Raw genomic sequence first — 14,586 nt, 5'->3', positions numbered from 1 at the left:
CCTAAATTCTGCTTGTAGGACCTCATCCCGTTTTTTACCTATATCATTGGTGCCTGTGTGCACAACGACAACTGGCTGTTCACCCTCCCCTTTCAGAATGTTCTGCAGCCGATCTGAGACATCCCTGACCCGTGCACCTGGGAGGCAACATACCATTCGGGAGTCTCGTTTTCAACCACAGAACCGCCTATCTACACCCCTTACAATCGAATCCCCGATGACTATAGCCCTCCCACTCTTTTTCCCGCCCTTCTGTACAGCAGAGCCAGCCACGGTGCCATGAACTTGGCAACTGCTGCCTTCCCCTGGTGAGCCATCTCCCTCAACAGTATCCAAAACGGTATACCTGTTTTGGAGGGAGATGACCGCAGGGGACACCTGCGCTGCCTTCCTGCTCTTTCTCTGCCTTTTGGCCACCCATTCCCTTTCTCCCTCAGCAATCCTAATCTGCGGTGTGACCAATTCGCTAAACGTGCTATCCACAACCTCCTCAGCATTGCGGATGCTCCAAAGTGAGTCCATCCGCAGCTCCAGAGCCGTCATGCGGTCTAACAAGAGCTGCAGCTGGACACACTTCCAGCACGTGAAGGAGTCAGGGACATCAGCCGTGTCCCTGAGCTCCCACATTGAGCAAGAGGAGCATAACACGGGTCTGAGATCTCCTGCCATTTTTAATCTTAAGCTTAACTTAGTCTTAATTTAGACAAATGATAAAGGAACGAAAAGTTTTTACCAATCACATGAAAAAAAAAAAAATAGAAAAAGCCTTACCTTATCTGCACACCACCGAGTCCTTTTTTTTTGGTTAGAGGAGGAGGGCGGGTGGGAGACACTACAGGTGTAGTGTCTCGGGTTCAGCCGCTGCCCAAATATATAGGACTTACTTACCCAGCTGCCACCTCGCTCTCCCTGTAGCCGCTGCAAAAAGAAACTGCCGAAACAAGAAGGTAAGTTTATATAAGTTGTAAACTCACTACCCAGCTGCCACCTCGCTCTCCCTGTCGCCGCTGCAAAAAGAAACTGCCGAAACAAAAAGGTAAGTTTATATATGTTGTAAACTCACTTACCCAGCTGCCACCTCGCTCTCCCTGTCACCGCTGCAAAAAGAAACTGCCGAAACAAAAAGGTAAGTTTATATAAGTTGTAAACTCACTTACCCAGCTGCCACCTCGCTCTCCCTGTCGCCGCTGCAAAAAGTGCAGTTCAGACCATAGCACCAATGGGCAAGGGAATGCACAGGAGGGAACAGCAAAGAAAAGAAATTCAGTCATTAAAGGAGATTCCATAGTCAGAGGGACAGACAAGCATTTCTGTAACCGTCATCGTGAGTCCCGCATGATTTGTTGCCTCCCTGGTGCCAAAGGAAAGGACATCACGGAGTAGGTGCAGAATATTCTGCATCGGGAAGGGAGTGAGCCAGAAGTTGTGGTAGACATTGGTGCCAACGACATAGAGAGGGCAAGTATTGAGGTTCTACAGTCAGATTTTCAGGAGCTAGGGAGGAAGTTAAAAAGTAGGACCACGAAGGTGGTAATCTCTGGATTACTCCCAGTGCCATGCGCTAGCAGGAGTAGAAATAGGAAGATAGGGAGGATCAATGCATGGTTTGAGGCATGGTGCAGGAGGGAGGGTTTCATATTTTTGGTGCATTTGGTTCAGTTCTGGGGTAGGAGGCACCTATTCAAAAGGGGCGGGTTGCACCCCCTTGTGGGGACCAAATCTAATATTTCCAAGTTTGCTGATGACACAAAACTAGGCTGGAAAGTGAGTTGGGAGGAGGATGCAAAGAGGCTTCAGGGGGATTTAGACAAGCTAAGTGAGTGGGCAAGAACCTGGCAGATGGAATATAATGTGGAAAAATGTGAAGTTATCCACTTTGGTAGGAAAAACAGAAATGCAGAGTATTTCTTAAATGGTGAGAGATTGGGAAGTGTTGATGTCCAAAGGAACCTGGGCATCCTTGTTCATAAGTCACTGAAAGCTAATGTACAGGTGCAGCAAGCAATTAGGAAGGCAGATGGTATGTTGGTCATTAATGCAGGAGGATTTGAATACAGGAGTAAAGAAGTCTTACTGCAATTGTATGGAGCCTTGGTGAAACCGCACCTGGAGTATTGTGTACAGTTTTGGTCTCATTACATAAGTAAGGATGTACTTGCCATAGAGGGAGTACAATGAAGGTTCACCAGACTGATCCCTGGGATGGCGGGATTGTTCTATGAAGAGAGATTGAGGAGACCAAGCCTATCTTCTCTAGAGTTTAGAAGAATGAAAGGTGCACTCATTGAAGCAGACAAAATTCTTACAGTGATCGACAGGGTAGATGGTGGAAGGATGTTTTCTCTGGCTGGGGGTTCTAGAACCAGGGGACACAGTCTCAAAATAAGAGGTAGGCCATTTGGACTGAGATAAGGAGGAATTTTTTCACTCAGACGGTGGTGAATCTTTGGAATTCTCTACCCCCAGAGGGCTGTGGAGGCTCAATCATTGAGTATATTCAAGACAGAGATCGATAGATTTCTAAATATTAAAGATATCAAGAGAAATGGGGGATAGTGTGGGAAAATGGCGTTGGGGTAGAAGATCAGCCATGATCTAGTTGAATGGTGGGGCAGGCCCAAAGGCTGAATGGCCTACCTCTGCTTCTATTTCCTATGTTTACAGTAAATTCTGGTCCAATGTCTAATTGAACCCTGAGCTGAGCTTCAAACCACATATCACCAAGACCTATGCAACATTGTTTGCCTCTGTCTTTGCCCCACTCTCAGATGAGGGCAGAAGATAATGTTGAGGATGGTATATTTGGCCACTACGTTGTATATACATGTACAGGTCTTTTAGTGAAATTGATAGCTCAGGCCTAGGTAAATATCTCATCTATACTGGCCTTGAATACTTCTTTTCCTGGCTGGAAAGTTATTGCTTCAGTGAGATCTTCTGAATTGTCAGAATCTAGAGACCTGGTTCAAAAACAGCAGGGCTGGGTACAAAATATTCCTGGATGCAAAATGTTCAGGAAAGAAAGGAGGAGGGGTGGCAGTGTTGGTTAAGCAGAATATTAGTGCTAGAGCAAGAGGATGTCCTAGAGCAGTCAAGAATATAATCTATTTGGTTAAAGTTAAGAAGCAACAGAGGTAACATTACACTATTGGATATATTCCATAGGCCACCAACTAGTGGGAAAGATATCAAGGAGCAAATTTGCAGGAAATTACAGAGGTGCAAAAAGTAGAGTAGTGATAATGGGGGGGGGGGGGGGCTTTGATTATCCTAATATAAACTGGGATAGTAATAATGTAAAGTGTGCGGGGATGGGGAAAAGTTTTTGAAGTGTATCAGTATGTTTTTGGCCCAATGAGGAAGGAGGCACTGCTGAATTTGGTTCCAGGGAATGAGGGTCAAATGGATCAAAGTGTTCATAGGGGAACATTTAGGGGACAGTGTGATGAACTGAGTTCTGTACAGCTTGTGCTTGTGTTTTTGAGACATTCCCTGATTTGAGATTGGGGATGGGGTTCTAGGTTTAGGGGAGTTAAACCCAGGTTAGAGTCACGAATGGTGCTGAACATTGTGCAATCATCAGCAAACATCCCCACTTCTGACCTTATGATTGAAGGAAGGTCATTGATGAAGCAGCTGAAGATTGTTGGGCCTAGGACACTACCCTGAGGAACTCCTGCATGATGTCCAGGAGAGGAGATGATTGACCTCCAACAACCACAACATCTTCCTTGGCGCTAGCTACAACTCCAACCAGTGGAGAGTTTTCCCCTTGATTCCCATTGACTCCAGTTTTGCTGGGCTCCTTGATGCCCTACTCGGTCAAATGCTGCCTTGATGTCAAGGGCAGTCACTCTCACCTTATCTATTGTGTTCAGCTCTTTTGACCATGTTTGAACCAAGGCTGCAATGAGGTCAGGAGCTGACTGGCCCTGGCAGAACCCAAACTGAGCATCACTGAGCAGGTTATTTCTAAGCAAGTGCTGCTTGATAGCACTGTTGACGACACCTTCCATCACTTTACTGATGTTTGAGAGTAGACTGATGGGGCGGTAATTGGCCAGGTTGGATTTGTCCTGCATTCTGTGTACAGGACATGTTTGGGCATTTTTCCACATTGCCGTGTAGATGCCAGTGTTGTAGCTGTACTGGAATAGCTTGGCTAGGGGCGCGGCAAGTTCTGAAGTGCAAGTCTTCAGTCCTATTGCCGGAATGTTGTCAGGGCCCATAGCCTTTGCATTATCCAGTGCCTTCAGTCGTTTCTTGACATCACGCGGAGGTATTAGAAAGGTTGGCTGTACTTAAAAGTGGATAAGTCGCCAGGACCAGATGGGATGCATCTGAGGATACTGAGGGAAGTAAGGGAGAAAACTGTGGAGGCACTGGACATAATCTTCTAATCCTCCTTAGAGACAGGGGTAGTGCCAGAGAATTAGAGAATTGCAAATGTAACACCCTTGTTCAAAAAGGGTGTAAGGGTAAGCCCAGCAACTACAGTCCATTTTAACCTTGGTGATGCAAAAGCTTTTGGAAACAATAATCAGGGAAAAAATCATCAGTCATTTGGACAAATGTGGATTAATTAAGGAAAGCCAGCATAGACTTGTTGGGAAAATCATGTTGAACTAACTTGATTGAATATTTTGCTGAGGTAACGGAGAGGACTGATGAGGATGTTACGGTTGATCTGTAAATGGACTTCCAAAAAGCCTTTCATAAAGTGCCGCATAATAGGCTTTCCAACAAAGTTGAAGCTCGTGGAATAAAAGGGACAGCGGCAGCATGGATATGGAGTTGGGTGAGTGGCAGGAAACAGTCGTGATGAACAGTTGTTTCTCAAAGTGGCGGAAAGTATACAGTGGGATTCCCCAGGGATCAGTATTAGGACTGTGGCTTTTCTTGATATATATTAATGGCCTAGATTTGGGTGCACAGGGCACAATTTCAAAATTTGCAGATGTCACAAAACTTGGAAGCATCGTGAACTGTGAGGAGGATAGTGATAAACATCAAGAGGACATAGAGAGGCTGGTTGTATTAGTGGACATATGATAGATGATAATTAATGCAGAGAAGTGTGAAGTGATACATTTTGGTAGCAAGAATGAGGAAAGGCAATATAAAATAAAGGTTGCAATTCTAAAGGGGGTGGAGGAACAGAAACACCTGGGGATATATGTGCACAAAGGTGGCAGGGTAGGCTAAGCAAGTAAAGGCATATGGGATATGGGTTTTATAGGTAGAGGCATTGGGGACAAAAGCAAGGAAGTTATGATGAACCTTTATAAAATGTTGGTTTTGCCTTAACTGGAGTATTTGCCCAATTATGCAGACCACACTTTAGGAAGGATGTGAAGGCTTTAGAGAGGGTGCAGCAAAGTTTTATAAGCATGGTTCCAGGGAATAGGGACTTCAGTTACATGGATAAATTGGAGAAGCTGTGAGGAATTTTGATAGAAGTGTCTAAAATCATGAGGGGTTTAGACAGGAAGAAACTGTTCCCATTGGCAGAAAGGTCGAGAACCAGAGGACACCAACACAAAGTGAATGACTGACAAAAGAACCAACAACAACATGAGGAAAAACCTTTTTACACAATTAGAGATTTGGATCTGGAATGCACTGCCTCAGGGTGTGGTGGAGGTAGATTCAATTGTGCTTTCAAAAGGGAATTGGATAAGCAGCTGAAGAGAAACAATTGCAGGGCTATGGGGAAAGGGCTGGGGAGTGGGACTAGCTGATTTGCTCTTGCAGAGAGTTGGCATGGACATGACGGGCCGAATGGCCGCCTTCTGAGCTGGAACCATTCTCCAATTCCGGTGTTGATTCCCGAAGGAATTCGTGTGTGACCTTTCATCAGTCACTGACCTGAAACGTTAACTCTGCTTCTGTCTCCACAGATGCTGCCAGATCTGCTGAGTATTTCCAGCACTTTCTGTTTTTATTTCAAATTTCCAGCATCTGCAGTATATTGCTTTTATTTTATTCGGAAAGGATACTTGTTGGCTTTATAAATGGAGGCATGAAGTACAAAAACAAAAAAGTTATAGTAAACCTTTATAAATCACTGATTAGGACTCAGCTAGAGTATTGTATCCAATTTTGAACACCACACTTTAAAAAGAATGTCAAGACCTTGGAAAGATTGCAGGGGAGATTTACTAGAATGATACCAGGGATGAGAGACTTCAGTTATGTGAAGAGACAATTATATGGAAGCTGGTATTGTTCTCCTTACAACAGAAAAAGTTGAGGGGGAATTTAATAGAGGCATTAAAATTATTATGGAGAAATGTTTTTCATTGGCGGGATGGCTGGTAACCAGAGGACACAGATGTAAGATAATCAGCAAAAAATTCAGGGAGAAATTTTTTAACACAGCGATTAATAATCTGGAATGCACTATCTGAAGTGGTGGTGGAAGCAGATTCAATAGTAACTGTCAAAACAGAACCTGATATATACTTGGAAAAAGAGAAATTTGCAGGGATGTGGGGAGAGTACAGGAGAGCAGGACTAATTGAACAGTTCATTCAAAGTGCCAGCACAGGCAAGATGGTCGAATGGCCTCTTTCTGTGCTGTATGATTCCATGATTCTGAGCAGTGACCCTTACAGACCCTGTCTCTACAAGTTCACTGAAACAGGCCATGTAAAGTGGGAAACTATCAGAAAATTTCTTCTGTCACCCTCCATTCCTAAGAAAGAAAATCGGTCTCGACACCCAGGATCAGTGGTGTTCTACACAATATCCTCGGGACATATTGTATGCAATGTGGCAATAGTATGCCAAATGGGCAATACATTATCCAGAAAACAGAACAAACTAAATTTACATATATGCACTATAGTAAAACTTGTATATGGATAATTCCATGCAGTAAATATAGATTGGAAAATGAATAATATCCAAATGTCCCCTACCCACTGCATAATCAACTTTCAATATAGAATAATGTGGAAATTGCTTAAATGAGTTAGAATAAGAGCTAGACATATCACACAATATTATTGTAAGTTAAATGCTTTCAGTGCAGAATTTCCCCTAAAATAGATAATGGACAAGCAAAATATCTTACAGGAGCAGTGCTGAAAAGTCATCAAAATCTCTTGAAAGATGGATCAATTTTGCAAATAAAGCCAATGCATGCACAGTTCCATTATTGGCTATTTTAACATCAGAATCTGTATTAAAATTCACACAATGCCAGTGCTGATATAAATTAGAATACAAATTTACCTTAAGAGATGGCCACACTATTAAGATTTTTCTTCCAGTTGAATTTACTTTCTCCCTTTTGCCTCTCCATATTGTACATGTTCTCTGTAATTGGAATTTTTCTAATTTCCTAAAGACCTTTGCCAAGAAGTACATAACCACCCTTCACAATGGATCACTCCTTTGTTATTGAGTGAATAATAGTAATAATAAAAAGCTTCTTGCTGGTCATTTTCTTTTTCAGTCCAGCCCATCCCACTCTCCTACTGCTACCTCTAAGAGTTTCATGGTCTACCTATGATTGTAGTGGATTGCTGTATGGCTTGCCATCGTGATTATTGGCTTAGGCATGTTCCCATTTCACATCAAGGATAAACGATTCCTCAGCCTCCCACAGATGAGCAGAGAGTACAAATGATTTTTATTCATGTTTAACTATATGTAAGAATCACTGTTTTTGTATGTTAACTTTCTTTGGCAATCACTGCATAGACTACAGTGGTCACTGCCCAATGCCTGCCCAGCTCATTGCACCTCAACTACATGTAAGGGGCCTAACACCTGCTTTAGGTGGCTAGAAGGATTCCTGAAAAAATAGCCCAACCCAATTTCGGATTGAATATTTTCCATGCCATTGGGATGCAGGACATAGGTCCATGACCTTTGGCCTCATTGTTCCATTTTACAGGCATAAAGTGGATGTAAGATCAAATATCTACCCATGTCTTGAATGATATTCATACTTCAGGTGTATCTAGAGGAGCATGGGAAGGGTGGGAGAAATGGCTGTGGAAAATATCCTGTTCTCTTTTAAATGATTCAATGAAGGAACAGCATTTTCAATGTTTGGGCTAAGTTTCGCTGCTCTGACTACAGGAGGACTGTTGCAGTTCAGGTAATAGCTAATAGGGGAAAATAACTGCCCAAAACTTTCTTTGGTATTGTTTTGCCATGTTTATTGTATGACTTGTAGAAATGTTTAAGAAGAATAACTAAATCAACTTTCACCTCTTTACAGGTAACAGATGCAGGCAAAAATGCCAAGAAAGAAAATCTTTTCAGCCAAACCACTCTGACTCTATGCGACCAAAAATGTTGTGATAAGCAAATACAGGATGATGATGGTATATAGCACATTGTGGACAATTAATAAACAATGGAGTAACACTAATCACAGCCATATAAAGCAAAGGGAAACAAATTTATGGAAAGTTTCTAAATTTGTGTGCCTGTTCTATTCTGCCTATTTCATCTATAGGGTTGTGGTTAACTCTCAGAAGAGAAGGTAGTTTTCTGAAAAATTGTTTTCACGGTTACTTTTTATCTGAAATAATGTTTAAGTAGCTTAGTTGTAAATTTATTACCCAGTGTGAAATGAAGATATAGGCCTAGAAAATTGAAAATCAGGTGAAAAGGTAAGTTTAAAGTGTTTTACTTACCTTACTGTGGAGACTAGAGAAGAAAGTGTGCTCCTCAGAGCTCCACGATAAAACCATGGCCCATTGCCAGTCACCCAATTGCTGCTCTCTTGATTACCATTAACCCTATCCCAGACTCATCTGAGATGCTGTGCTAGCCTCTTGACCAACTGATCTTGCTGCCCTTATAACCATGCCTGTAATTCACTGGTACTATCCCAATGAGGCTGATGGACCAATTTGCCATTTTGCATTATCATGTCCCCGATGATAAATTAGCTTTACAACACAAGTTGGTCATTTTGGCACAGTCAAATGATATCAATGGAAATAAAAAATTAGAAGACATGCAACTCAGGCTGCTGATTCTGCATCACCCATTTCACAGTATTACACAAAGTAAAAACTACCCCCTGATTGTCTACGCTCATGAAAAAATTATCATTTGATTTAGGTACTGAAGGTCTTGGGAAACTTGACTCAATATGAGGCTTCAATTTTAGAATTAAGGGTAAAATATTAAGATTTCTGATTGCTGTTAATATGTGTATTGTTTAAATTAGGTTGAGCAACATCAACCAGTAAGATGCAAATAAAAACAAAGTGCTGGAAATACTCAGCTGGGCTGGCAGCATCTGTAGAGAGAGAAACAGAGTTAACGTTTCAGGCCTGTGATCTTTCATCAGCACTGGCAAAGATTAGAAAGATTAGGCTTTGAGCAAGTGAAAGGAGTGGGGGGGAGAAGAACAAAAGGGAAGGTATGTGATAGGGTGGAGAGCAGGAGAGATTAAATGACAGGGATGTAATAAAAGACAAAGCATTAGTCCAGAGAGAGTGTTAATGGCAGAATAATGAACAGCTCTGTCGGAAAGCAAAAACATGAAAAACCAAGTTTGAGATAGGCACATGGTTAAAAAATAAAATGTAAAATAATCAAAAGAAGGCAATCATTCTCTGAAATTGTTGAACTCAATGTTGAGTCCTGAAGGCTGTAGAGTGCCTAATCGGAAGCTGAGGTGCTGTTCCTGGAGCTTGTGCTGAGCTTCACTGGAACACTGCAGCAGGGCAAGGAAAGAATTATGGGCGTGACAGCGGGGTAGTGAATTAAAATGGCAAGCAACCAGAAGCACGTGGTCATGCTGGCTGATCGGAGGTATTCAGCAAAGTGGTCACCTAATCTGTATTTGGTCTCCCCAATGTAGAGACGACTATATGGTGAGCAGCGAATACAGTATACTAAATTGAAAGAAGTACAAGTAAATCGCTGCTTCACCTGAAAGGAGTGTTTGGGGCCTTAGATGGTAAGAAAAGAGGAGATAAAAGGGCAGGTGTTACACCTCCTGTGATTGCATGGGAAGGTGCCGTGGGAAGGGGATGATGGAGGAGTGGACCAGGGTGTCGCAGAGAGAACGGCCCCAACAGAATGCTGATAGGGGACGTTGTTTGGTGGTAGCATCACGCTGGAGGTGGTGGAAATGGTGGAGGATGATCCTTTGGTTGTAAAGGCTAGTGGGATGCAATGTGGGGAGAAGCAGAACCCTGTCACGGTGCTGGGAGGGAGGGGATGCGGTGAGGGCAGAAGTGCAGGAAATGGGTCTGACCTGGTCAACCACAGTGTGGGGGGGGGGGAATTCCTCAGCTGAGGAAAAAGAAAACATATGAGAAGCACCGTTGTGGAAGGTTGCATCATCAGAACAGATGAGTCGGAGATGGAGCAACTAGGAGAATGGAATGGTGTCCTTACAGGAGGCAGGGTCTGAGGAAGTGTAGTCAAGCGGTTGGAGTTGGTGGGCTTATAATGAATATCCCCAGAGATGGAAATAGAGAAGTCGAGGAAGGGGAGGGAAGTATCGGAGATGGACCATGTGAAGGTGAGAGAAGGGTGGAAATTGGATGCAAAGTTGATGAAATTTTCCAGTTCGGGGCAAGAGCAGGAAATGGCACCAATATAGTCATCAAAGTACCAGAAAAAGAGTTGGGGGAGGGGGCCTGAGTAGAACTGGAACAAGGAATGTTCAATATACTCCACAAAAAGACAGGCATAATTATTTCCCATGCAGGTACCCATAGCAACACCTTTTGTTTGCAGGGTGAGTGGAGTTGAAGGAGAAGTTGTTCACTCTGAGAACAAGTTCAGCCAGGCGGAGGAGGGTGCTGGTGGATGGGGATTGGTTGGGCCTCTGTTCAAGGAAGAAGCGGAGAGCCCTCAGACTATCCTGATGGGGGTAGAGGTATAGAAAGATCGGACGTCCATAGTGAAGAGGGGGTGGTGAGGCCAGGAAACTGGGAATTGTCAAAATGACGTAGGCATCAGAAGATTCATGGATGTAGGTGGGAAGAGACTGGACCAGGTGAGAAAAAATAGAGTCATGAAGGAATAAATAAGTTCGCTGGGGCAGGAACAGGCTGAAATGATGGATCTACCAGTACAGTCTTGTTTGTGGATTTTGGGAAGGAGGTAGAAGCGGGCTGTCCAGGGTTGTGGGACTGTGTGGTGGGATGCTTTAGAGGGAAGATCTCCAGAGGAGATGAGGTCAGTGACTGTCCTGGAGACATAAAAACAAGAAATGCTGGAAATACTAAGCAGGTCTGGCAGCATCTGTGGATAGAGAAGCACAATTAACGTTTCAGATCAGTGACCCTTCATCAGTCCTGGAGACAGTGGCTTTCTGTTCTGTGGGGGGTCATGGTACAGGAGGAGGTAGGAAGAAGTTCAGGTGAATATAAAGATCCTATAGCACTTTTTTGAAGAAAAACAGGGAGTTCTCTGTGTCCCAGCCAACATTTATCAATCAACCACCACCACTAAAGCAGAATAATTGGTCATTCTTCTCATTAATGTTTGCAGTAGCGTGGCATGTGTAAATCAGCTGCTGCATTTAGCCACAAATGACAGATTATACATGGGGCAGAAAGTTAACTGACTGTAGTGCTTTGGGATATCTGCAGGAAATTACCTACATTTTTTATCTATTCGAGAAAAGTCAGTAAATTATGGTTGAAAATAAAATGCATTTCACTATTTGTTGGTTTCTTTAAATGTTTTACCAAAGCTTAGAATTATTCAATGAAAAATTATTATTCTACATTTGGAAAACAGTGAGCAGAGAACCATGAATGTGAATGGAACACTTTTCTAATGTCCAGGACGGGTGGGCAAGGAAAACAACTCATTTTTTATGTTCTTAATGTGAAATGTACACAATTGTGTTTAACAACTTGAAAGGTAAACTGTTGTCACTAATGTCTGAAAGGAAAACTACAGTAAGATCTGGTGCCTGTTGCACTTTCCTGTTTATGTCCTGTAGATAGAACAAAGTGAATGATTATGATTTTAACTGATATAGAAATACAAAATACAGAAGGATATATGCATAGATTTGGTCATGGTATATTGTTTTCTTAGTCTGCAATTATACTGCAGATACTGGTCTCAGATTGGTATCTATGAAGTGCAATACACAGGTGGCACACTGGAGTTATACTGCCAATTTAACATTTTATTGTTGCACTAAGTTACTGACAAAAGTCTGCATAAACATACTGGGCACGAAATGAAAATGTGTCATGACTGAGGCTGATCACTCTCCTAGGGTGTGCGCTGTGCCGCCACCTGCTTCCGGTGTGGCTTGCGTGGTGCATCACCTTGAGAAGGGCGCTCGTGCGGGTGACCCCTGTGAGCGCCGGAAGCAAATAAATATGTCCTATCATGATGTCATACAATCCTACCAGCTGATGTAATGCCCATTTACCAAATCTGGACCACACAGGTCCATTCAATGAATATGCATGTCACTCACAAAAGATCAAGCATTCAACTGCAAGATGAGCCCTTCACTGGCATTACTGAAAGGACCAGGCACCCAACTTGAGGTAAGGTGATTTTGAAGAACTTCTGATCTTGCAAACTGTCTGGAAGTACTGTGAAATGTTTTTGAGGGTGTTGTTGTGAGTTCCTGGATCTGGCAAGGAGTGTTGCAGCATCCTCACAGGAAAGGCAGAGGAGGAGTTGACCTGTCCATACAAAGGCTGCAACAGGTATGGTGGCTGCAACATAACAGGGAGGTGGAGCAGAGGCTGCAGAGAGGGAAAGGTCTGTGCAATGCCCTCTGCCAAGTTGGAGCCAGACTCCTCCATGCTCCTTGACAGTGACAGGAGGCTGTCTGGCAGGCCAGCTGATGCATCCAACATCTCGGTGTGCATGCCCATCAGTGTTTTCCTGTAAGCTGCCCCATCCAGGTCCTCATCCAAGTCCCCTGTAGCAGAACACAAAGTCACTCTCCAGTGAGCTGGTACACAAACCATCCTTTACTCTTGACCTAGTGCAGCCTACTCATGCCCGGTGACTCACCAACTCTATACAAGCCTTTAAGGTACATGCGGTGCCAGTTTCTGAGCTGGTGGTTGAGAGTGTCCGATTAAGTGATTGTGCTCCTGCATTAGTATTATGGTGTTTCTCTCTCTCTCCTCCTCCTGCGGCTGCTGTGGCTAGACAGTGGGCAGTTCTTCTGAAAACAGGAAATCAGAAGGGTAAGGTTGGGGTGAGGGAAGGTGGGGCGGCAGAGTCGAAAGCAAGAGATATGTGGTGACACCATTTGCAGCTTGCTCATCATGCCAGATAACAAGATTAAGTGGTTGAGAAGCAACAAAAAACAGGAACATGCTGCCATCCTGAATGTTCTCAGTGATGCTGAATGCCACAGACTCTGTCGCAGCCTGCCCCATGACGCAGAGAACCATCTCCTTCAGAGGGCTCAGGAAATGTAGGTGTCCTTGTCCCCTGCTAGTTCTGCCCTCCTCCCTTCTATTGTGTGCCCCCTTGTCCTGGAAGAGAGTGAGAAGAATGTTGGTGAATGTGTTGCACTGTGTTTGGGTGATTTGCTCATAGCTCAATAGCAGGAGGTAGGAAGAGATGGGTGTGCAGCATTGGTATGTGTGCAAGGGTGAGATAGAGTATCTGGATGTTATGTCTGAGTCCTGAGTCCCAGGGACTGTTGCTGGCCTAGTGATGGGGTTGTGGTGCACTGAGCAGTGAGAGGGACTGCTGGGGCAGTGGGTAGGAGATGTCATGTGAAGATACATTCACTGACTTGAGCACTGACATTAGATCATTAGACTTCTTGTGACACTGTTGCCAGTTCCTCAGGTCATCTGTGACCCCAGTGCACCCTCTCTGCCCTGGTGTTCCATTTTTCTTGTTTAGAATTGCAGTAGTAGTATTCCGCAACAGCGTCCTGTCATTCAGTGATGGACAGATTGCTCTTAAGAACAGAAGGCTGGCTGCATTACATGCTACCAGCATAATGCTGCTTGACTCCCTGCTAAGCACAGAGGCAGCTGGAAGAGTGGGAGTCACATGGCCCTACACTTCAAACAGGTAAGTGAGTACCAAATTTGTTTGCTGCCCATTTCTATCGGAACTGGCGTGAGCAGGTCATGAATTGTGACCCCCGCATCGGAATAATGACACAATCCAATTTTTAGCCCACTACCTCCCCAGATTACTAATTTTTAATGTTAGGGCTTATGGAAGTAATAACATTTAAAGCATTTAAAAGTAAATATAAAGTCCCCAGCAGGTCCAGTTTTTCACTTGACTGGAGTTATACTGTACCTGGTGCAAAAAGGCATGAGACTACCTTCTGGAGATGATCCCCTAATATTTAGCTTTAATGTACTTGGGAGTCAGATCAAGACCGAGGCCAGAGTTATGTTGTTATTTTTACAACAATGGTCACCTGGAACTATTTTGCTTCAACATGAAAGTGGTTGTGTAACTGCAGCCTGAAATTTCTCCAATGTAGCAAAGGCAAAATTTCCATTTTTAAACAACTTTGTGAACTTTCATAAATTGAATAATGTATTAACATAGTCTTCTGATAAGGAGAATGCTTACCATAAGCAAGTATAGTTTAATAGAAATACTAACTGCAAGATCAGTGGAATTAGT

The 14,586-nt window shown here is 43.5% G+C and overlaps 1 protein-coding gene across 1 annotated transcript in view; it reads left to right on the top strand.

The window, feature by feature from the left end:
• The window catches only part of shtn1 (shootin 1), a 143,703-nt gene extending 134,250 nt beyond the window's left edge, over positions 1 to 9,453 (top strand). Inside the window, exon 17 of the mRNA XM_068052978.1 lies at positions 8,237 to 9,453. Within this exon, the coding sequence (XP_067909079.1) occupies positions 8,237 to 8,240 (4 nt within the window). The 3' untranslated portion in view covers positions 8,241 to 9,453. The remainder of the gene's footprint in view (positions 1 to 8,236) is intronic.
• The last annotated feature ends 5,133 nt before the right edge of the window (positions 9,454 to 14,586 follow it).

This window comes from Heterodontus francisci, chromosome 20, assembly GCF_036365525.1.
Source record: "Heterodontus francisci isolate sHetFra1 chromosome 20, sHetFra1.hap1, whole genome shotgun sequence".
NCBI lineage: Eukaryota > Metazoa > Chordata > Chondrichthyes > Heterodontiformes > Heterodontidae > Heterodontus > Heterodontus francisci.
This window is presented reverse-complemented; position numbering and strand designations above follow the sequence as displayed.